The 23,830-nt window shown below is 34.7% G+C and overlaps 1 protein-coding gene across 1 annotated transcript in view; it reads left to right on the forward strand.

Moving 5' to 3' along the window:
* Positions 1-17,068, forward strand: part of LOC105304349 (endoplasmic reticulum aminopeptidase 2) — a 36,742-nt gene extending 19,674 nt beyond the window's left edge. The window contains exons 9-18 of the mRNA XM_011378395.2: positions 1,136-1,204; positions 2,049-2,224; positions 4,601-4,680; positions 4,828-5,011; positions 8,750-8,906; positions 9,386-9,570; positions 12,014-12,175; positions 12,691-12,831; positions 14,589-14,670; positions 15,358-17,068. Of these exons, the coding sequence (XP_011376697.1) occupies positions 1,136-1,204; positions 2,049-2,224; positions 4,601-4,680; positions 4,828-5,011; positions 8,750-8,906; positions 9,386-9,570; positions 12,014-12,175; positions 12,691-12,831; positions 14,589-14,670; positions 15,358-15,501 (1,380 nt within the window). The 3' untranslated portion in view covers positions 15,502-17,068. The remainder of the gene's footprint in view (positions 1-1,135; positions 1,205-2,048; positions 2,225-4,600; positions 4,681-4,827; positions 5,012-8,749; positions 8,907-9,385; positions 9,571-12,013; positions 12,176-12,690; positions 12,832-14,588; positions 14,671-15,357) is intronic.
* The last annotated feature ends 6,762 nt before the right edge of the window (positions 17,069-23,830 follow it).

Below are 23,830 nucleotides of genomic sequence, written 5' to 3' on the forward strand. Positions count from 1 at the left end.
TAAAGGAGAAATTTGGCCAACAATAAGAGGATTTTTTTAGGCCAACTAAAAAAGTTGAACAGTCCTATGTTAATGTTTGTCACATCATGCTTATAACCACCAAGAAGGTAAGGCAGGCATTCTTACCTCATTTTTACAGATGGAAAAATAATACTAAAGGAGAGATTTGCTCAAAATCATATATTACATGAGTGATGGAGTCAATACTTGAGTCTTCTAACTCTAAATCCAGTATTCATTCTTTCAATTACATCATAGCTTCTTCCTAGTTATCAGGAAAGTCTCCTATCTAACCTTCCCTTAAAGGTCCTAAATTCTAGTTGACCCCCTTCTGATACCAAATGAAACTGGTATGAACATGATAAATTCCTGAAAATATCTTACTCAGCATTGTATCATATATGTCAATTCCAATACATGTCAATAGCAACTTGGAAATCAAGAAATTCATGTCCATAAAGTCATCTAATAGCACTTGAATGTCTTAGGCAGTGTCTATGTCATTTTTTCCATCTATAGTACCCCTTAGAGCATTAACTCCTGATTATTCAAGTGTTGATTGCCATCTTGGTGATTTTCTTAGGTCTCATGCCAATTCTGAATTCAAAATTTGTTATTCATTCATTATATGTTACTGTGATAGTCATTGGGAATAGCTAGGTAAGCAAAAGTGTTTCCCCCACTGTCAAGGAGTTTATGATATGATAGGAGAAAGTTAATACTAGATACAGTTGCCCACAGGGGCATGAGTAACATGCACAATAAAATAATAAAGTAGGACCTTTCCCAGGGGAAAGAAAATAAATGAAAGGAAAATAAAACAAATCGATTCATCCCTAAAAGTTATTCTACCATATTGAACTTCTTTAGCAAACTTTAAATATATACATAAATATTAACTTCATCTAGACAAGATAAGGAGCATGGTAATTCATGAAGTAACTTTTATGTATTTCCTGTGTATCACTGCAAAGATGCCTTTTTTTCATTTCATGAATTGTTATGCTCATTAACACATCTAGATGAATTAAATTTTTATATAGCTATGCTAATAAATGTCTGTATTCATGTCTAATATGCACATTCAGCCAACTATCAATGCCCAAATAGCAGTACTCTTTTTCTTGTTTTATAGGGTTGTTTAGAAGGTGATTTTACATCTGGTGGATTTTGTTATTCTGATTCCAAGACGACAAGCAACACAGTAAGTATAAAGAGGCCTATAGAGTAGAAGAGATCTGGCCCATCACCTGACCCAAGTGTGTAGAGTAGCCCAGCTGTCCTTTTAAATTGCTGGAGAGGAAGAGAGACTCCACAATTTTCTTTGAAACAATGTTGACTAAAGGAGGAATGTTTGGCCATTTAGGGGGATGCTGCTGCTGTTACTACTATATTTTTGTTATAATTCAGCTTTTCCACAAAGCCCGCTGCTAACTAAAAATATTTCAGTGCCAAATTCCCCTGAGTGATTACTGCTGCATTGGCATCCTCTAGGCTCTGAAAAATGTCAAACAAAATATGTTGTTAGTTTTGGAAATAGAGTAAATGGCTTTCTTCAAGCTCTGCCTTTTTGTTTACTTCTGTGAAGTTTTTTTTAGCACTTTAGGAGAGATAAAAGAAGGTCATCAAGAAAAAAAAACAAAACTCTTTTTTTAAAGAGTATCAGTAATCGCATAAATTATGATTTCTAAAGGAAAATTCAGCATCATCCAGCGATCAGAAATTCATACTAGAAGCTAGGAAGCTAGAGGTTTTGTTCTTTCGAAATATCTCTATCGATACAATATTGTTCTCTTGGAATATTTAAAGCTCTCTCTAAAGACAGACATTTCTCTCCTCAGTCACCCTCCTGGATTTCACCATTATTAAAATGGAGAGGAATTTTTTTTCTCTTTGTTTTGAAAGAGAGCAGGCTGGAGGGTCCAGCCTGCATCCACCCTTCCTCCGCCCCCTGCCTTGTTTCTGGCATCCCAGGAGATCTAAGTGTGTCACATCCCTTTGTTTTCTCTCCTCTGCCTCGAGTTAACCACAGTCACTTGTCATTTTAGCTCACCTTTCCAGGGGAAAATGTGGAGGTCAAAGAGATGATGACTACGTGGACTCTGCAGAAAGGAATCCCCCTGGTAGTGGTTAGCCAAGAGGGGCGTTCACTCAGACTACGACAGGAGCGCTTCCTGAGCGGGGTGTTCAAAGAGGACCCTGGCTGGAGGGCCCTGCAGGAAAGGTGGCTGCTTTTCTTCTGTTGCTGTAGTTTACCTCATCTCGGTTTGCTTGTTACTGCATTAGCTTTCTTTCCGCTTCTCTGGCAACTGTGGGTTGCTATTTCTCTATACAGGAATCAAAGCCTAAACCAGCAAACTTTAAATATATATATAAATATTAACTTCATCTAGACAAGATAAGGAGCATGGTAATTCATGAAGTAACTTTTATGTATTTCCTGTGTATCACTGCAAAGATGCCTTTTTTTTCATTTCATGAATTGCTATGCTCATTAACACATCTAGATGAAACCTTGGTAATAGGTTTCAAGAGCTTCAGGTGATCCAGACAGCGTTGCTCCACGGCTGCGTTCTTAGTAATTCTGCAGCAACTTTTAGAACCTTGGTTCTGATGCAGAGGGTGGTTGGTTCTATTTCTATTATGCTGTCCCCAGACTCTTCTCAATACTAGATTTCTAGACTCTAATAAATTGTGTAACTGGCCTATACCTAGGAAGTGTTATGACAGCTGTACATATTATCAAAAGAAAAAAGATATTCTCTATGCGATAAATTGGATTCTAAGACCTCCTGTTGCCTTTTGTTTTTCAGTAATAGACTATAAATGTAATGTCTTAAAACGTGATGTTCTCAGTAATAATAAAAGCAAATCCAATTAACCACACTGTTGCCTTGTTCATGAGCCTATCCTGAGGAAAATTAGAGGCTTTACTGAAATCAAGAAACATAACACTATTTACATTTCTCTGTTTTTTTAGCCCTATTAATAAGATGAATTAGGTTAATTTCTTTTTTCTTTTTTCTTTTTCTTTTTTTTTGAATTAGGTTAATTTCAAATGAAATAATCCAAGTGAATCTGTACTGGTTCTTATGATTATTATTTCCTTTTTCTAAGGATCTAGGTGTCTAATAACAAGTCTAGAATTTTTCTGAGAATCAGAAGCAAATTCAAGGTCTTTAACACATAAAATATACACATAGAAAGAGGATGTTTTCTCTTTTTCATCAGTTACCTATTTCCAATCGAACAGCAGCTCTCATGCCACTTCCGTAGGTGAGGTACATCTTGCCAATTTTTCGTATGTCCTGAAGCTTGAACCTCAGAGAACTTAGACAATTTGTAGCTTGGCAACAATGCCTGGAAAATGTAACGTTTGATTCATTATTGGGAAAACAGGACTCACAGTTTTGTAACTTATCAAAATGTCATGAGAGAGTTCGATAGTGTGGGTGGCCCAGAATAATGGTGGCCCAGATCTATAACGATCTACATTTTCCTCTATTTAAGGCAGCTTTTAGAGTACTATTATAAAATGATTACTTCCTGATTCATGCCTATCCAAACTAATGAAATACTACTCACCCTTTTTTTAAATTCCCAGATATGTTTATCTGGAAAAATCTCCTTCCTTCTAAAGCCAAAATCTACCCGAGAATCTCAATCCATTAAGTTTTGGCAATATCTATTGTCTATTTTTACCTTTTTGTATAAGTATTTCAATTGCTTTGTTAATTATCTGTATTCTGTGAGTTAGCAGGTAGATGATCTTTTCTCATCCTTTACTAGATGGAGTCTGTTTACATTGTTTCTTTCATTCTTTTACATTTTTTGAGAACTCATGGGAATATCTTCCATTACTCTTCTTTCCTTTTTACACCCGTTGGTATTTTCAAGCATATGGTTTTACATGTGCAGGATTACTATAGCTATTATGGCTTGATGTGGTATAGGAAATAAATTCTAGAAGGTGCTAGGAAGTTAGAAAAAATAGCTAATTTCTGATGTTTACCATAATAGGGCCAATGAGAAGTAACTGAGGCCTTTTGCTCCAGTCCATTCTGCTTCTTTGCTCTCTGGACTGGGCTGACCTGCAAATCCTGGACTTAGCATTGTTGACCACTTACTCACAGTCATTTAACAGCTGAGCAGTTGGATGTGGGTAGCTTTGTTGAACAAAAAAAACCATACTAGAATAAGATCTATACCTGTTAGGCTTTTTTTTCTATAGCTTTCATTCAGTTATTTGAATTAGTATCAGGCTGTCAGAGTGTTTGGAAATGTGAAAGGAAGATTGAATTTCTTTCTCCTAAAGAAAACAGTCAACAAAAATTATTGTGATATGAGATTTAGACAACGAATGGCACAGGTAGTTATGATAGAGTTCAACTAGGTATGTATTGCTGTACCTTCATAATCATCATGGAAGAATTTTTGCATACCCAAGGATCTACTAGTCTTGGCCTATAAAATTTATAAGGCCATTGATAACATAAAGGATGGGTGATTAGGTGCCTTTTGCAATTTGTCTGAGTCTTACAATGTGAAAATTGAAATGGCCATTCATTTAACCTATCACAGTCTTTACTTTCTAACATAGGTACCTTTGGCACATCCCATTGACCTACTCCACGAGTTCCTCTAATGCGGTTCACAGACATATTCTAAAATCAAAGACAGGTAATGAACTAATTGGCTGAACAGGTGTTTCAATTCTGAAATTAAATACGTTCTTTTGTTAATAATGGTATGGAAACTAACAGTTTTGGAGATGTTTTTGGTGTGTATGTTGATAATGAAATGCTTATGCCAATTTCATTCTCTTAGATACACTGGATTTACCTGAAAAGACCAGTTGGGTAAAATTCAATGTGGACTCAAATGGATACTACATCGTTCACTATGAGGGTCATGGATGGGACCAGCTCATTACACAGCTGAATCAGAACCACACGCTTTTCAGACCTAAGGACAGAATAGGTCTGATTCATGATGCATTTCAGCTAGTAAGGTAATGTAAGCTTTCATCTGACTTAATAGGAAATAACTGATCCATAACCAGATATCCTAGATTTCAAAATCAAACATTCAGTCTTGATCATTTACATGATATGGGTCTGAATGAAGGTCAAATACTGGCCACTTGGTCAAAGCCTACTCACTGATAGAGTTATTTTGACCCATGCAGTGTTTAAAAATTTAATCCAACATTTTTAGATGTAAAGATTTTTATATAAAAATTCTGACTTCTGGAATCTCTTTAAAAACAAGAAGATTTGGCAACTGTGAGTCTTTATTCCCACAGGGCAACCATAGAGGAAGGTGCAGTGGGAAGATCCCCCTTAGGCCAGGCTTGCACTCTCCCGTGCACTAAATTCTCAGACAGTACATGTGAGTGGCTTGCTTTACTCACTTAGGGTAGAACATCTAGGTAGTTAAGCTTATTACCTCAGATTTAAAATTTGTTTATACTAGTAGCTTGCTGTTTTACCAAATGCCTATGTAATCTGCTGAACGAAAAAAAATTATAAATACAGTCTTGACTTTTAGAATTTTAAGTGAGTCGTTAGCCTAGTACATAATCCCTTCATTACTTTGCTCACATTGGAGAAATAAATTTGAAATTGTTAGAGATATGAAGGAAGAATTTACTGCTTATGTTTATTCCTCTTTAGACTTTCCTAGAAAGACAAAGTGTTTTCTTTTCTTTCCCATTTATCATCAACAGAATAATATGTAGAATAAATCAGGTCACAAGATCACCAATGGGGGAAAAATGGGATCAGGTAGAGTATTGTGTTTCATCAGCTTTTTCTATTCTGAGAATTACTGTAATGTACTCACTTTATTCAGAGTGACATATTATTTCTTTTCAGATACTTGTTTAGGTCAACTTGAGTCAAAGTAACCAGCAGAACATCTCTCAGGCAAAGCTTCTCCCTACAACTGAATTTCCTATCTAGAGAAGAGAGAGGTTTGAGTGTTTAATTCTCAGCCCCACAGGTCTCAGGCACATCATGGTATCATAGCACACTGGAAGATAGGATTAGAAAAACACCATGCTACATCTGAGTAGATGCATGATAGACTAGCTAAGAAACAGGCCACTGTTACTTAAAGGTTTATTTGCTCAACGAAGGAACTCGCAGATTGCAGAGAAGGTAAATTAAAAATTTAAGACTAGGAAGAATGAAGAATATTGATAACTCAGCAAATGAAAGCCAATCTTTCAAGTAGTTGCAAAGTCTTTTTTTTCTGTTTCAAAATTCTGGGCAGCCTAACTAGCAGAAGGAATCTTACAGTTACTGACACATTAATGGAAAAACAATGATCTTTTCTTCACTAGAGGGACTGGTTAATGAAGTTAATTAAGAGTATAAATTTTGGTTTAAAATAGATGAATTCGAGTACTACCTCTTCATTTATTGTTTGACCTTGGGAAAGTTATTTAACCATTTAAGCCTAAAGTTTCTAGTCTTTAAAACTTTTCCAGTCTTTAAAATTCCAGTTTTAAATAATAATGTCTATCACATAGGTTTGTTCTAGGGTTGCATAAGATAAGGCAGATAAAGCACTTAGCATAGTACCTGCTCAATAAATATCAGCAGTTAGCATTATTAGTATTATCTAATATAAATAGTTTTAAAGATGATGTGTAGGGAGAGGAAGTGATAACATATTTAACTACACTTATTTAACTACAAATAATGTAGTTAAAAAGTGCATTTGAAATAATGTTTGTATATTATGTTTGCTACACAGGAAAAAAGTTAAGCATGCAAAAAAAAGGAATATTCTAAAGTGCTATTAGTGAATGTGTAGGGTACTGAGTTATGAGTATTTTCCTCCTCTTTTAATTATTTTGTAATTTGTTTATATTACTTTTATAATAAAAGTAATTGTATAATAAAACAATTTAAAACTCTCATAACCAGTCTAAATATTTTTACTTGCTAAACTCTCAGTAATGTATATATCCTCTTTCTCTGCTTCATGAAAAATCTACTTAAGAGTTAAATGAGGTATTCAGTGATTACATTTAGCATGGAGACAAAATTTGACCCAGGAATGGATATTTATTTTAATTGGATTTTCATACTTACTAAATATAATTTAAGACTTTGATCTCATCTGAGTCGAGTCAAACTAAAAAGACAACTTTAATATCCTTACAGAAAAACTATTTGTTTCTTTTAGTTTCATGCCTTAAAAATAAGCCCCAAATTGGTTCCATAGGAATATAGTTTTATTTCATAAAGGTACCATCAGTTAGCTTAAACTGTAAACAAATAAGTAGATACAGATTTTTCCTGTTTGGCTGAACTGTGCTTATATATATATGTGTTTAATCTTTAAGGTAAACAACCATTCAGATAACACTTTGAATTGACTGAAGCAGTGGGCAGTTGGCGAGAAGTTGGATTTTTATTAAATAATTAGTAACTGCATAAAAAGGAAAAGAATTCCTTTAAAATGAATATTAAGATTAAACAATTTTAAAGTAGGCAAATATAAAAGTTTCTAATAATGACATTTGTTTTATTAACAAATGAATTAGTCTAGGCCAAAAAACAAAAACAGGATTAACATTAAGTAATTTTTATGTGTTAAAAATTCTTTTTAAAATTGTGACCATAGAATAATACCCAATTTCTTCTTGTTGTTGATCCTCTAGGGCTTTAACCACACTGCATATTATGATACTTACACATGTAAGACGGAATAGTGATATTTTGTGGATTTGTATTCTAAAAAATAAAGCAGATCATAGACTCAATACAGCATATAGTCCAACCCTCTGCCTTCAGACAAAATTTTTCCCTAAGTCTGTTTAAAGCAGTATGTCATTGTGATTTAGAAAAGTCACAACAAAAGTTGGTTCTTTTAAATTTCACTTCTAGTTTCAGTTCCCTCTTTTTAGATAAGAATTATAAATTTTTAAACCCAAAGGAGGTAAGGAATTATGTTAATAAAAAATTCAGTGGCCACATCCTTTGTTCTGGAATCTGTTTCCATCTCGAACTGTTATGCTCAATCTGGGAGTCAGATGTTGGTTTACAGAAAGGTTTATAGATCATGTGGGGACACAGATCCTCTCAGAAATCGCTTTACAAAAGTGACATTTACAATGGTTTATTTCCTCTAAAGAAGAGACCCAAACATTTTGGTAATCACAATAATAGTTTTGTTGTTTTTCTTATTACAAGAAAATGTAATAAGTAGATTCTAAAAAGAAAAGATGGAAATACTTCTTTTGTCTCACTCACAGTAATGACTGCTTCTCTGTTAGGCTCTAGGAGAGACATCAGAAAAAGAAAAGACCTGGCATCTGTCCTTCACTTAGAGGAAGAATTCAAAATCACAAATTAAACAATTAGAGAATGGCATAATAGATGAATACTTTGATATTATTTGGTACTTAATATTAGCTAATATTTATTTTATTTCTAAAGCTCTTGCTGTGTGATAGGCATTATTCTCAGTGATTTACATATGTTATCTTATTTAATCCTTACAATAGAAGAAGATACTATTATTCTCTCCATTGTATAGGGGGAGGCAAGTAAGGCCCGGAGAGATTAGGTAATTTGTTCAAGGTCACACAGCTAGTAAGTGGTAGAGCTAGTATTTAAACCAAATGGTCTAGCTATAATGAACTTCTATCATTGTTCTCTATATCATAGTTAACATTGAGAATATTAAAACTCTAAGATATGCACAAACCATCAACATTTGTTTTATACCTCAGTGCAAGAAGGCTGACCCTAGACAAAGCCCTCGACCTGACTCACTATCTCCAACATGAAACAAGCATCCTTGTACTTCTCAAAGGTCTGGAGTACTTAGAATCGTTTTACTACATGATGGAGAGAAGGAATATTTCAGATGTCACTGAAAACCTCAAGGTTTGTGTTACTTTCAGAAAATTCATTAAATAAATACAGAGTCTGGAGAATTGGTGAGATTTGATCTGTTTTGCATGGGACTCTCAGGATTAAATATTTGAGAAGCTGAGGAGACTGACTGATGGCATAGTTAACACTGCAGTACCTAATGGCTGGACACTCCTTGTTTCTTGTCATCATCACCCTAAGAGCCCCACCAGGATCATGAGTGAAACATTTCTTCTAAGGTGATTTTATCTTACATCAATCAATAGCCCCTCTCAGGAAACTAAATTATATTTTTAATGAAGAAACTAACTCTGTTTTTTAAACATGGTGAGTTGGGGCCAGAAACAGAGAAGACATATAATGATAAGTAGTTCTGTGTTTTGGAAAAGGTTCATACAGATAGTTTGGAGTTGAGCCTTTGGCTGGGTAAGTAAAGACTGTGTTAAGAACTAAATTTAGCCTCTCTGTAAACCACCTTGTGCTTTCTGCAGCATTACCTTCTCCGATATTTTAAGCCAGTGATTGACACGCAAAGCTGGAGTGACGAGGGCTCTATTCAGGACAAGATGCTCCGCTCAGCCCTCTTGAAGCTGACCTGTCACCTGAACCATGCTCCTTGTATCCAGAAGGCAACTGAACTCTTCTCTCAGTGGACGGAATCCAGCGGAAAATTAAAGTAGATCTAGACTTCTGTCCTATTCTTCATTCCTTTCACTTTAATGTAAAAGTTTTGATCACGCAGGACATTAGAGGTGAAACCTTTTAGAGAGGATAGAAAAAAACGCTGGGAATTGCATACCTTGTTTCATGCTCTTGCATAGTAAGTGCTCAATAGATTTTGTGAGAAGTGAAGTTTAAGCCCCTATAGGGGAGAGTTAAATAAACATTGACATGGTAACAGAAAGATAGCCAGGGGTTGAAGTAGAGGGCACCCATCTCCAAAAGTGGTATCTTTTAAAAATAAAAAGTGGTGTAAAATGTACGTATGATTAAAACACTAGTGCCTTTTTAAAAAATGTGTTTACTTCCTCATTAAACAATACCACAGGCAAAGCCTTGGCCCCAAGTTACAACTTTGATGGGAAACTGATGATCTGGGCCATTTAAAGGATGTACATGGTGGCAAAAGTGATTCTGTGGTTAGTATAATCAGAAAGATGCTCAGTGGTCAAATGGATTATGTTGCAGTTCGGTTTAGCGGCTACAACCCACAGGCACAATCATTTCAAAGTAAGCCTTAATTTCTGTCCAACACATGATTTTATATTGTTATTGTTAAAACTCTGACTCTAGAGTTAAATGTTTTGAGAAATCAAATCTGTACGTAAGTTCGGGAACATTTATTTTTTCAAATTGAAGAAAAAAATTAACTACTTTAGCACCATGTAATGAAATGGTATCAAGTTTTCCTGTGCAAAATCTCTATGATATGCTGTCATAATTTCTCTCCACATAACTAAATATCAGTGAGTTTTTTGAAATCTTTTCTTGAATTCTTCCTTTAAAAAAAGCAATTCCCATTTCTTTTTCTTTTTGGACTTTTCTGCTCTTTGGGATTTAAGCCTAAAATCACTTTTAGAAAAAATATCTTTTAGCTCTATTTTTCTCTTCTTTTGTTCATGTTTGAATGCGTTATATGAGTAAGGCTAAAATGTAAACATCCTGCTGCTTCATAACACAATAGACTACTATTCTGTCTTTATGCTGGTTACAAGAGGGATGATCTTATGCACAACAAATATGATGGTTTGACATGTTGAATAAGATACTATGGCTGTGAAAATATTCTGCATAAAGCTCATTTATGCTTGTAATCAAAAATACATAATTAAATATTGTAGGGGGCGGCGACGAAATTTCAGGATCATTAGTATTAATCTTAATGAAGAATTTCCTTACATAGATTAATTGATTACTTCATTCATTCATGAATTCAAAATATAATTCTTTTCATGGCGCCTATGTGCCAGGCACTGCTGTGAGTGCTAACGATAAAGCAGTGAACGAAACAACTATGTGTCCTACCTATAAGGAACTTAAAATATATTCATTACCAATTTTTATAAATTTATGCAGTAAAACACACTAAATCTAAACAATGTGGATTATAATTTAATTGCTTAATCTTTGCTTTATTATTCAAATGGAACTTGGAATATTTAAGTACATATAGTATGTGTAGTGGAAATAGTGCAAACATTGGAATCACAGGTTTAAATCCTGTCTCCAAAATGGCTACTTATATCACCTCAGAGCATGTTACTTAACCTTTCTGAGCTTTGTTTCCACTTTTTAAAAATTAGGATAGCACTTATCTCACTGGGCAGCTTTGACAGATAAAATGTATATAGACTAGTACAATCCCTACCATATGATCAATGCACAACAACTGCAACTTTCCTGCCCCATCCCCATTTTTCTGTGTTGTTTTTCCACACCATCAATATGAATATCAGTTATTATTGATCTAATGATATTTAGAATTAAAAGGAATAGGACAAATTAGAATCGAAACTAGTTAATATCCCATAGGACAATAAAAAACAAATATTGTGGTATTTTCTTTAGGTGGACAGAAAATAATGTTATTGCATCTGACAACTTTTACAGAATTGTAAAATGACTGAATGCTAATCAGTTGTGCTGAATTACAATCCTCTAGACCTAGAGAGTCAGATGAACTTCAGACAAGCCTGTTAGAATATACTCTTAATGTGACTTGAAAGCAGCAAGTAATCATTTTTAAAAATTATACAGCACCAATATAGGCTTTTAATGATAGAATCCTGGGTAAACCAGAGCTTTTAAATTTTAGAAATCATCTCTTTTAGTTATTAATTCCATCAACTTTCTATATTCATCTCTGAGTAGGTTAAAATTTTATGATTATTCTCCTTGCTAACATTTTATCATCAGTAGGAACAAAACACAAATAATTTACAAAGGAAAATTCCATAAAATAATTTTATAAAAGTTTGGCAGAAAAAAGGTTTAATATGCTAGGTAGTGGAAATTGGTCAGGTGTGATTCGGTTATAGCAACTTAAAATTGTAATAAAAAATAAGAGAGTTTCTTCTTTCACATAACTTTTTTCTTTCCTTTTGTGCTTAATATCACAGTCTCCCAACAGATGTTTTAAAGATTGTGTATTCCGTGGGTGCTCAGACAACAGCAGGATGGAATTACCTTTTAGAGCAATATGAGCTGTCAATGTCAGGTGCTGAGAAAAACAAAATTCTGTATGCATTGTCAACGAGCAAACATCAGGAAAAGTTAATGAAGTGAGTGCATTAATTTAATTGTTAAAAGTAAACTGACACAAATTCAGTGAAATCACTAAAATTTTAGCCACCAATTACAAAGGCATATAATTGAATCAGAATTTGAATTGCATCTACTCTACTGCCAAAAAATACATATGTCGGCAAAATACACATAGTGAAAACAGATATTTCTTAGTTCTTAATCATGTGATTGATAGTAAACAAATGGCTAAGCTTCATTTTTCAGAAGCTTGGAGGAAAATTATTGTAAAAATACATTCTCGTGTGTAAGAGGCTGTGTAATCTTATCAAAGTTCTTTAAAATAATAAGTGAATAAAATTACTGCTAAAAAAGGTAAAAGTTTAACTAGAACATTCAAAATGTTAGCCAGGAGAGAATTTATTACTGTTTTTGGTAAATTATACTTTTATCATACCTCTTCCTCTTCTATTCTTTTAATATATTGGTAGCCTGAGTTGCCTTCATTACATAACACATGCCATGAAAAATCATGTGGTTTTTATTTCTTCAGATTAATTGAACTAGGAATGGAAGGAAAGGTTATCAAGACACAGGACTTGGCAGCCCTTCTTCATGCAATTGCCAGAAATCCACAGGGGCAGCAACTGGCCTGGAATTTTGTAAGAGAAAACTGGACCCACCTCCTTAAAAAGTTGGTATTCACTTATGTCCAATGTGTGTTCTTCCACCCAGCTGTCTCAGTTGCCTAAAACCAGTCGTAATCAAGTGTCCCCCAAAGCGTATAAATACCATTTCACCCAAATGTTGCAACAAAGTCTGTCGATTTTAAAACTCATTAGCACAAGTTACTCAGTCTAAGTGTAAGGGAGAGGAATAAGAAGAAGAGGATGGGAAGCAGATTTCTCATTCAGCCCAGGAAAAGAGTTGCTGGAAGCAAGTACTAGTTAAGTTAAATCCAGTCATCAGTTCCATCCCCCTCACTTCTGGCTCTCTCACAAGCCCAGGGGAATTCAACGAACCCACATATACTGATCAAACATATTTGGCTTGCTTTATTAATGCAGTTTTGTTCTGGGGAGGAAACTTTAGGAACTTTGATGAGAGCTAATTCCCACCCCCAGTTATCCTGTGGAGATGGCATAGTGGGGTGCTTAGAGCAGCTGAAGGAATTCCCATCAGAAGTGTTTTGGGAGCTCTTCTCCAGAACTGGATTGGTTCTGAGTCTGTTGTGAAGTTTCAACTTTTGGAAAAACTGGAGCTCATGCTAGTACACTCCTGGGCCTAAAATTTCCTCAGAAAGAACCGATAAAAATTAGATTTCATTGGAATATACAGGATGGCATTGCTTTCTCTCCCTGTTAAGATGCTCAGTAATTCCCTCAACTAAATCTAAAATGTCACTTATGAACTACTACTATATGGAAAATAACCTGAATGAGAGAACTGTGCAGTTTACTGTTTAATGTCAGTTAGCATCTCTGATGTCAGTCATCACAGTTCCTCCTTTCTTTCATTTCTTAGCCATAAAGAACTCAAAGTCCTCGCAGACAGCTTTGTGTAATCAAAAAGCACCAAGACTTTCAAGGGGTTGGCTCCCACATGAGATCTAACAATGCGAAACTGCTGCTTTTTTTTTTAATGTGTTTCCTTAAAGACCCTACTGAAACCATTGGTTTGATTGTTTGCTTGACTGTTAGTTCGCTTCTTAAATGATCAGACTTTTTCTGCAATGCTTTAGATTTCCCTTGTAACTGGAAATTATCCTCCTACCTGACCATGTGCATAGCCTAGACTTGGAACCATTTCTTAGATGTATCTGTGTTCTGCTTTTCAAAATGAATCCCTCTGACCTATGGCACAAAGTCTCTATTATAAGACTCTGAGGTGAAGAATGCAGTCTGTGGCTGTGAATGAGAGTTTAACCAAGTAACATGGCCCTATAAATACAATGCTTAAACACAGTGGGATGGAGAAGTGTGTGACAATACATTCGAGTATAAAAAGAAAACATTATCACCTATATTATTTCTTGTGTTATGCTATTTAAATTTTCTTTTTTACCTATAATATAATACATATATAATTTATAAATAAAAATGTATTTGGGGAAGTTATTGATCAAAATATCTTACTAGTGGGGTACATAATCAAACAAATGTGGAGAATACTGCTTTAAACATAAACATAAATTTAAATATAAACATTGCTGAATAAAGTAGTCATATTTCCTAAAAGAGCTTTATCTACTTTTTTATCTTATGGTCAAATTTCATCAGTTTCATAGCTTTGAGATTTTACTAGATGAATATGAGTTATTTTATGGTAATTAATACTATCTATTATAATGCACAAGCTTATCATATAATTAATGTTACATATTTTTAAAATATATGATATAATAAAAACATAAGGCCAGTCTTCCTATTTTTAAATCTTTTTCATTTTCAGATTTGACTTGGACTCATTTGCCATGAGAATCATCATTTCCGGCACAACATCTCATTTTTCTTCCAAGGATGAGTTACAAGAGGTTTGTGACCCTCTAGTGATAACAATTAGAGAATAAATGTTCAAGCGGCAGAATCGAAAGAGAAATAGATGTGATCTCGTTTGAAGTTTTCATTTTATTAAAAGAAAATAAATTGTTTGTCCAATGTCACATAGCAAGTAAACAGAAGGCAAAGGACTAGACTATTCTTAAAATACATGTTCATAGCATTCAAAATGAAAATTACCCTTGAGAGATGGTCCTTTTGTGTTATTTTGTTCATATTGTAGCATCATGAGTTATGCTGAAGTTCAGTTCATAAAGGTTTTTAACAAAATTACTGTTATTGGTAATTCTACTTGCTTTTTTAAGGCATTCTAGATGTTTTCATCTTCTTTGATTTTACCCTTTAAACAAATTCAATTCTAAAACTCAAATCTGGCTCACTACTTGCTCTATGACTAGGCTTAACCACAAATTCTTTACCCATAGTGTGCTCACTTTGTAAGATAAAGATTTATTATTCCTGTCTTACTTTATTTATTATTTGAAGATAAAGTAATAATTATGCAAAAAAAAATAGAGGAGAAGAAGAAAATAACCTTTTAGAGGTTGGCAGAGAAATGCTTGCACCTGTGTTTGTATAATTTGCAAGCTGTTTTGGAACCCTTTAGAAGAGAAACTGTTTTATGAACCACATCAGTAATTCTTTTCTCAATTATTTTTCAGGTGAAACTGTTCTTTGAATCTCTTAAGGCCCAAGGATCACATTTAGATATTTTTCAAATTGTTCTGGAAACCATAACCAAAAATATTAAATGGATGGAGAAGAATCTTCCCACACTGAGGACTTGGCTACAGATTAAGATTTAAATGGTCGGTAGAAAGAGCACATCAGATGTGGGCTACCACTGCATGAAATTGGCAAAGCTCAAGTCAGCCTTACAGATATTTTGTCTAACCAGTAAGAAGCCTCAAGAAATCATCAAGTGCAGCTGCCTGCTCTAAGCTGTGGTCTCTAGTTGACCTATGTGTGATGCTGGGAGTGGGGTAAGGCCAGTTAGGGATCCTATTTAAAAGTAAACTTTCTGAATAATGGGGATATGTGGAGATACAGATGTAGACATAGAGATGTAGCTATAGTCGTTTAGCCACAACACAGACTATCTGCATTGTCTCACATTATGCCATTCCTTTGTTATGTTGCTGCTTTTTAACCTTGCTTAGTATCTTGGTGTTTGCCCAGCCAGTTTTACCTCCAAGGAAACATAGCCAATTCATTAAAAAAAAAAAAAAAAAAAAAGCTTTCATTTGCATTCTGCCATCTTCTCACTCTCCCTCCTGCTTCAGCTCAGCCTGAATAGTTTAATTATTACCATTCATGGAAAATCTGAATTAAATATGAAGCATAAGAATTAGGAAAACAGGCACTTTGTCACCAAATCTCAGATTATTAAAAACTATATGTCAGGGTTTATCAAGGAGACCAGGAGGGCCTCTTGGCATGAGACTCACATTCATGAAGAGCCTCAAAGATAGCCTTTTGAGGTCATCTCCAAATGAAATAAAATCTGCAGTTACGGAGGTACAGGAAATGTATTGTGCTTATTAGTGTGGTATTTCAAAAGCTTTATGGTGGATGCCACACTTTAATCCACACACTGCTGCATTTTTAATAAATCTTTTGAGAGTTGCAAAATTAGATTATATTGGGATATTTTGGGTTACATCAGGGTTTAATATAAATATTTTAATGTATACATTTTGTTACCCAGTTTTAGCATTTCTTCATACTTTAAGAGAAAAGGGGGTGTTAATATACTTTCTTCTTGATCTCTGAAATGCTTTTTTTGATGCTTCTCTTAATTGTTTGAATGAGGTATTTGGAATAAAGAAAACACACATTTAAATACAGGTAGTAAATTTAATAAATTCATAATCCCACATATGAATCAGTATGAAAGTGTAATTAAGTTCTAGATAGATTTGAATCAATACACAAATGACTGATTTATCTGGTAGTTAAGGGAAGGTGGGGATGTCGGAGCAGGGGTGACGTGAGGACGTTATCCATCCCTTTTGGAGAGATATCATGAAGGTCTATAGACCTTTCTCAGTCAGAGACAGAATATGGTTTGGATGAATATTGGCCATGGCCCAACATACATTTTGTTAAGTTTGTTTTCAGATCACTTCTTGGAATCTTTGAAGCATCTTTGGCTTTAGATTTGATCTGGTCAGGGTTCTATCAAAGTTTGTATAACTACTTAGTGATATCACTCTAGAATTATACATACTGTAGCATAAGAAAACTGAAAAAGAATACTTTTTTCCCACCAAGATAATATGTAAATTAAGTAGTAAAATGTGTGTGTTTCGACAGAACTGTAACATCAATATTTTCCTAAATAAATAAAGTTTTCTTTTGTGCAGTACCTTATCTACCAAAAAGTTCCAAGTTTTTAATTCTCTTCCTTTTAGTTCCTTATTTAAATGCGTTTGTACTTTTTTGGATTCTTAAAAATTGAATACAGAAAGAAGAATTTTATTATTTAATAAAAATGAACATGAAAATTAATGTACTAATAATGTTTTAGGAAATACAGTTTAAAAAAAGAAACATGAGGTATTTCAAAAGCTTTACAGTGGATGCCAGACCCCCAACACTAAGACTTGACTAAAGTTAGTTTTACTTTCTTTTACTCCAAATGAACAAATAAGTTGCAAAAAAGTTAAATACATGATCATCAATAGATGATGGAGTGAGCAGACACAACTTCTCTGGGCCTCCCTGATTCCTCAGAGAGCCCCTGGGAGAATTTTGTGGTTTCCACAGTCCTCTCAGAATGAGAAACTTTTCATATTAGGGAGGCCTAGAACTAGTAGCTTGCTCCTTTTTAGGCTTTGCGTGGGGGAGCTTATCACCATGACAGGAATTTGTCCTGCCTCATGCACATGCTTCTGCATTTTATTCCTTGCTGTGTCATTGGGTCCATTTGAGGTTGCAGAGAACCAAGCCTGATGAGGAACTACTACAAGAAATCCTGATTTTCTGGGGCAAGTTCTTGGGGTTTTTTGTTTTGCTTTGTTTTGTTTTGTGTTTAGAGTTGGAGAGGGATTTATCAAACTGCAAGAGGGACCTCCAAATAGTCATAGGAGCTAGTTTTCTGCTTGAACGTTAATGTCTACCAAATGCAAAGTTGCTTAAAACGGCTCCGTGTTTTATTCTGTAACACTCCTTTACCTATATTCATTATTGACCTTCTTTCTTCCATTTGACGATGTGTCACTATTTTTCATTTTAATACATAATGGTTTATAACTTTTACATTTACAGACTTTAGATCAATCATCTATTATATTGTCTGCTTCCTGAAACCTTAATTTCATCCAAGTCATATCTCCAAATCATAAAGAAGAAAAAGATGAAAGGGATTATGAAAGAAGTAGGTTTGCTGGGCTAAAGCATATGTGTATTATATATAATCCAACATTTTAATCGATAATGCCAGATTATTTTTATGAAAGGGGGTGTTAATATACTTTCTTCTTAGCTCTATATCCTGTACTTGTCAGTATCAAATGTTAATCTCTTATACCTAGTAATATATTCCATGGTAAAGTGCAGTTTCCTCGGATATTTACTTAGCTATGCCACTAGTTTATTTTGATGAGTATCTATTGATAAATTTTTGTATCCTGTTACTTTGAATTTTTCTGTTTGCTTTAGTTTCAGATGAATCTTTTGTAGACAGGCTATACCTGCATTTTGTTTCTTATTATGTTCCCCAACTTGGGCCGGCCCAGGCTTTGTCATCTGATACTCTCCAGTCTCAAGGGCATAAAAACTGACGCTTCTGATACCCTCAACATGAACGCAGTCTTCGGCCTTCTGCTTACTCTTCAGGGTTCCTGAGTTCACTTCATTTTTGACCCATGAGTGATCCTTACTAACTTTCCAGGACATCGATGCATTAATACCATTTTAAAATACACTTTATTCTACATTTTTAGTTATTTTTAGTAAGAAGGTCAGTCAGGGTACCTAGTCTAGCATATTTCAGAAGCCACAATAATTTATTTCCCAGTATGCAAATGCCTGACACTTCTACATATGAGGCTCCTTAGCATGGTAATTGGTTTGCAGTATCGATCATGTAGTATTGATTTCTCACAAATAAGGTTATGGAATGCCTAAGACTGTACCATACTTAGGAAATTAGCAGTATAAACTGATCATTTGTTCAGAACTTAAATCAGGAAAATTTTTCAATATTCTTAGGGAGAAATGGTTGGAAGGTCTGAGAAATGCAGACTTAACTAACAAAATGAAAAACGTTTATGTCTCAATCACTTCTACAACCTTTGCTTTGCAGCTGTAACTTTAAGATCTTTTGCTAATGTGTTCTCTTTTCCCCCAAAGTCTTTATCTTCTACCATACTCCCAGATAAGTTTAGGAAACCAGTTTTCTATTTTAATACATGACTCAACAATTCTCACCTTCAGGTATTTTCACATTATTTCCCACATTTTGAAGTTCATGTGTCTGACCCTCTGCTGAATTGTGCCATATTTCTTACTTTCAATACAACATTTCAAGTTCATACCTCTGTAAGGAATTCCCATGTTAATACCATCTGCCATGCCCCTCTGGTCATCTAAAGAAAACCTCAGTTATAATTATAAACTTCATTTTTAAAGTAGGCAGAGTAAATTGTCTCAGACTTAAAACATACAACGGACATTATTTCTCAGTTTTAAAACCCTATTCCCCTTTAAAAATTGTTTTCTAGTAAACTGAGTTTGAAAATTCTTACTCATCTAATGTTTTAAATAAGAGTTGGAAAAAGGGTAAATAAAACATTCTAAAAACTCAAATATGGAAAGAAGTATGGCAGGGGTACTTTATCTAAAAGAGAAATAAGTTGTTTCCATGGCATAAGGCTTTGGCACATAACTTTATTCTCTTTCTATTTATACCTCCAGATATAGACCCAAAGACAAAAAGTAGAAATCATAGAAGGACAAACAGAACTTTTCAGCTTGTAAGGGGTAAACAGGTGGAGACTAAGAAATAAGGATCAAGGAAAAGTTCTAGTCTGAAACAGCTATGCACAATCTATGTGAACCCGATAGAACCCATAGGAATAATACGCTATGTCCTGGGTGAGTTAATTCAACTCACATTTAGGGACTGGATTAGGGTTAATTAAGAAGTTATTGGTTAATGAGAGAGGCTGGATAACATTTAAAGGTTTGTATTTGTTTTTCTTGTAGTAAATTGTGCCTTTTCTATAGTTAACAGTTAAGACATTACTGATCAAAGCACCGTTTTAAAAATAATGTTCTATATTCCAGAAAAGCCATTACCAAATAGGAAAAGCATATTATTCTTCTAGTTTCAGAAAACTGTTTCTTTGGGAAGCCTAGCAGTTTGTATTTTGGGATCAAGGGAATATACCAACTGTCAGCTCCTCTGTCTCACTTGAGGACCTAGAAAGAAGTAACACCTTCATTTCTGGCCTTGCAAATCCAAATCTAAAAAGTGCTGTCTAAAAAAGGAAACATCGTAGATTTTTTTTTCAAAATACATCTCCTCTTATCCAGGTGTCTTTTCTTCTATAATTCTACCATTACAGATTTATTCCTTTGGGCTGAAAAAGTTAAAATATTAAATTGTAGCTCATTAGTCATGCTTTAGTATGACTGTGTTTTTAAATTAATAGTTATTTTTTTACAGTTAGCTGATAAAAGGACCCTAAGGAGAGAGAGAGGATTGAGGAGTAGGAAGTGGGGGAGGGGAGTTGATTCTGGAATGAGAGTAATACCCCAGGAAGTACTGGTTGGGTAGGAAGCTCTGGAGGGCAGTATCTGTCACTTTCAAGGGTGTTACATACAGATGGCATTTGATAAATATTTGTTGACTGTTTAAAGCAGCACCTAGAAATAAGGAAGGAAAATAAAAAGAAATGAGACCTAAGAGAACTAAGAGACAAGCCTACTTGACAGTTTTGTCTCAGGCTGGTCCTGCTAATATATGGTTATATGCTTCTGTGACATGTATTATGCATTATAGATATATCCTTTGTGCTTGTCCTGAGTGTACCAATGTATTGTAAATGCATAACTTACAGCTCCTGTTTTGTTTTTTGTTCTCTTTGGTGCTCTGCACGCCATGGGCATATCACAAACGTTGCTAACTGATTGACGGCCTGTGCTGGCAGCTATCAGCCAGAGGGAGGAAAAAAAGCATCTGAGTCAGCCCAGAGACAGCCAAGAATCACAGTCAAGTGTAATTTTCTGCATAAATATTACAGGAACTTCTCATGCTCAAAAACAAACAAAAACGTGAAGGACACATTTTACAGGAATGAACCTCAGACAGGCTCTATTTCAGCATAGCTCTAAGAAATAAAGAGAAATGAAAACCGAATCATTATCTTCAAGATTGTAAACATCTCCCTAGAAAGAGCAAGTCAATCAAAAATTCCAGGTAGATATTATTTCTAAAACCATCTTTTAAATCTTCTAACTTTGTAAGAGAGAGCCTATGACTGGTTTTCATGGCTGGAGCAGGCCCACCATCCCTGCCACTTTCTGACCCAGCTAGGCCCCATCGGACCCAGGGTATAGATATCGACTCAATGCCAAAAATTTGGTTTCCTCAGGACGTCATTATTTTAAATTATCAGGTTGGAATATGTCAGCATTATAAACACTTCTTTTCTCTAGTATTGTACTTTGTGAATTTAAATTTTTTTTTGCACGTAATCTACACAGTATTAAAGTTGCACAATTCGCATTTAATAGTAATAAAATATTCATCTTTAGTGCTTACTTTGTGCTATTCTCTGTTGAAAGCATTTCTGGTGTATTAATTCATCTTGCCCTCACAATAACTCTAAGAGGGAGGTACTTGTCCTCAGTTGATAAAAGAGAAAACTTGTCCCATTCACAGAGGCAATAGTTTTTAGTACATTCACAGAGTTGTGCACTTATCCATGTGCTCAATTTTAGAACATTTCATTACCCTAACCCTGTACTCACTAGCAGTCACTTTCTAGTCCTCCTTCCCTTCGGTCTGAGGCAACCACTAATCTACTTTCTGTCTCTATAGATTTGCCTAGTCTGGACATTTCATATTAATAGAGTAATGCAAAACTATGGTCTTCCATAACTGACTTCTTTAATGGATAATTGTGTTGTTTATGCTATTTAATGCTGTTATAAACATTCACATACACGTTTTTGTGTGAACATAAATTTTTAATTCTTTCGGGAATATACCAGGAGTGGAATTGCCAGATCCTATGGCAATTCTATGTTTAGCCTTTGGAGGAACTGTCAGACTGTTTTCCTGCACAGTTACACCATTTCATATCCCCACCAGCAGTATATAAATGTTCCAATTTCTCTACATCTTTGACAATATTTCTTATTACATGGCTTTTTTACTCTAGCCATCTTAGGCCTGTACCTAGCCATACCGTGAAGTGGTACCTCATGATTTTAATTTGCATCTCCTTCATGGCTAATGATATTGAACATCCTTTCATGTGTTTATTTGTATATCTTGTTTGGAGAAATGTCTTTTTTTGCCCATTTTAACTAGATCATTAGTCTTTTATTATTGAGTTGTATGAGTTCTTTATAAAGTCTAGATATAAATCCCTTGTGAGGTAAATAATTTGCAAATACTTTCTCCCATTCTGTGGATTGGTTTTTCACTTCTTAATGTATCCATGGATATCAATCTTTCTTGATACTTATCTTCAAACTTATTTATGTTAGGAAGATGCTGTCATGATGAGTCAAATTGTGTCCACCCAAAATTCATGTGTTGAAGTTGTGACCTCCAGTACCTCAGAATGGGACTTTTCTTGGAAATAGGGTTTTTGCAGATGTGATTAGTTAAGACCTCATTGAAGTAGGGTGGACCCCAACCCAGTATGACTAGTGTTCTTATTAGAAGGGGAAATATGAATACAGACATGCGCACAGGGAGAATGCCATGTGAAGATTGGCATTATGCCAACACAAACCCAGGAAATATTAGAAGCTAGGAGAAATTCCAGGCACATATCTTTCCTTGGTGCCTTCAGAGGGAAGGCGCTGCGGACACCTTGATCTTGGGCTTCTAGCCTTTAGAACTATGAGACAATAAATTTCTGTTGTTTAAGCCACTCAGGGTGTATTAGTTTTTTACAGCAGTCCTAGAAAACTATATAACTACCTACGATTTAATTTTTCCACTTTAGTAATTACTTTCAGTTCAAAGTTCGAGGTTTAATAATATACCATTTCTTGGTTTATATTCCTAGTTACATCTATCAGTTATATGAAAAATTACATTGAATTGGGCTCTATTTTAATTTTTCCTGTACAGTATCTTAGGGTTTAAAAATATTATCGAAATGTTATTAAAATGTATCAGTGTTTACAACCTTTAGTGGACATGTAGGTCGCCTACCTGCCATTTGCGTTGCTTAACTCAAATTTTTCCTTCTGAATAAGAAAAATGATTTTGTCCAAGGCTCCCCTCCTCCCCATATGAAAGAAGGGAAGCAACCCTAAACTCAGCATTCATAAACTCTGCTTTGTCTAAGAAACTGATCATGGTAACCCTGTTTTCATTTCCAGTGATTTGCATAGAAACGTATAAAATACAGCTTCAGCAAATAAAACCTAAGGAGAATTCTAATGGAGGATTTCTGAGAAAAGTTTCCTTGCTCTTAAGAAAGAGACACCAGAGAAAACCTTCTTTCTTCCTCCCTTGATGCAGCCTTGTTGACCACAGGGAATACAGTTTTTCAGAAAATTGTTCAGAGTGGGCAGAATGAGAAGTTGAGTTCTTGATGAGATTGGGGAGCTGTGACTGGAGACTGCATCTTTGGACTTGTTATGAGATGATGGATTTCCTTATTGTTTAAACTAGTTTATCAGCGTTTTGCTTTTGTATTTCAAAGCATCTTAACTCATATATAACTGTTCTTTTCTGATAATCTTTCACTTTATTTGGCTGAATCTTTTTGCTAATGTCTAACTGTACAAGAACTCTGTTGGGTAATTATTCTGCTTTTCTTAGTGCTCTAAACATTGCTTAATTTGGTATAACTTCAAAAGTCACTAATTGCTGCCAATTAGTGACGAGATGTTGACTCCTCCAATCTTGGGGTGACTGAGAAGAGTTTGGAGTAGCTG

Source organism: Pteropus vampyrus, unplaced genomic scaffold (assembly GCF_000151845.1).
Source record: "Pteropus vampyrus isolate Shadow unplaced genomic scaffold, Pvam_2.0 Scaffold11, whole genome shotgun sequence".
Lineage (NCBI taxonomy): Eukaryota > Metazoa > Chordata > Mammalia > Chiroptera > Pteropodidae > Pteropus > Pteropus vampyrus.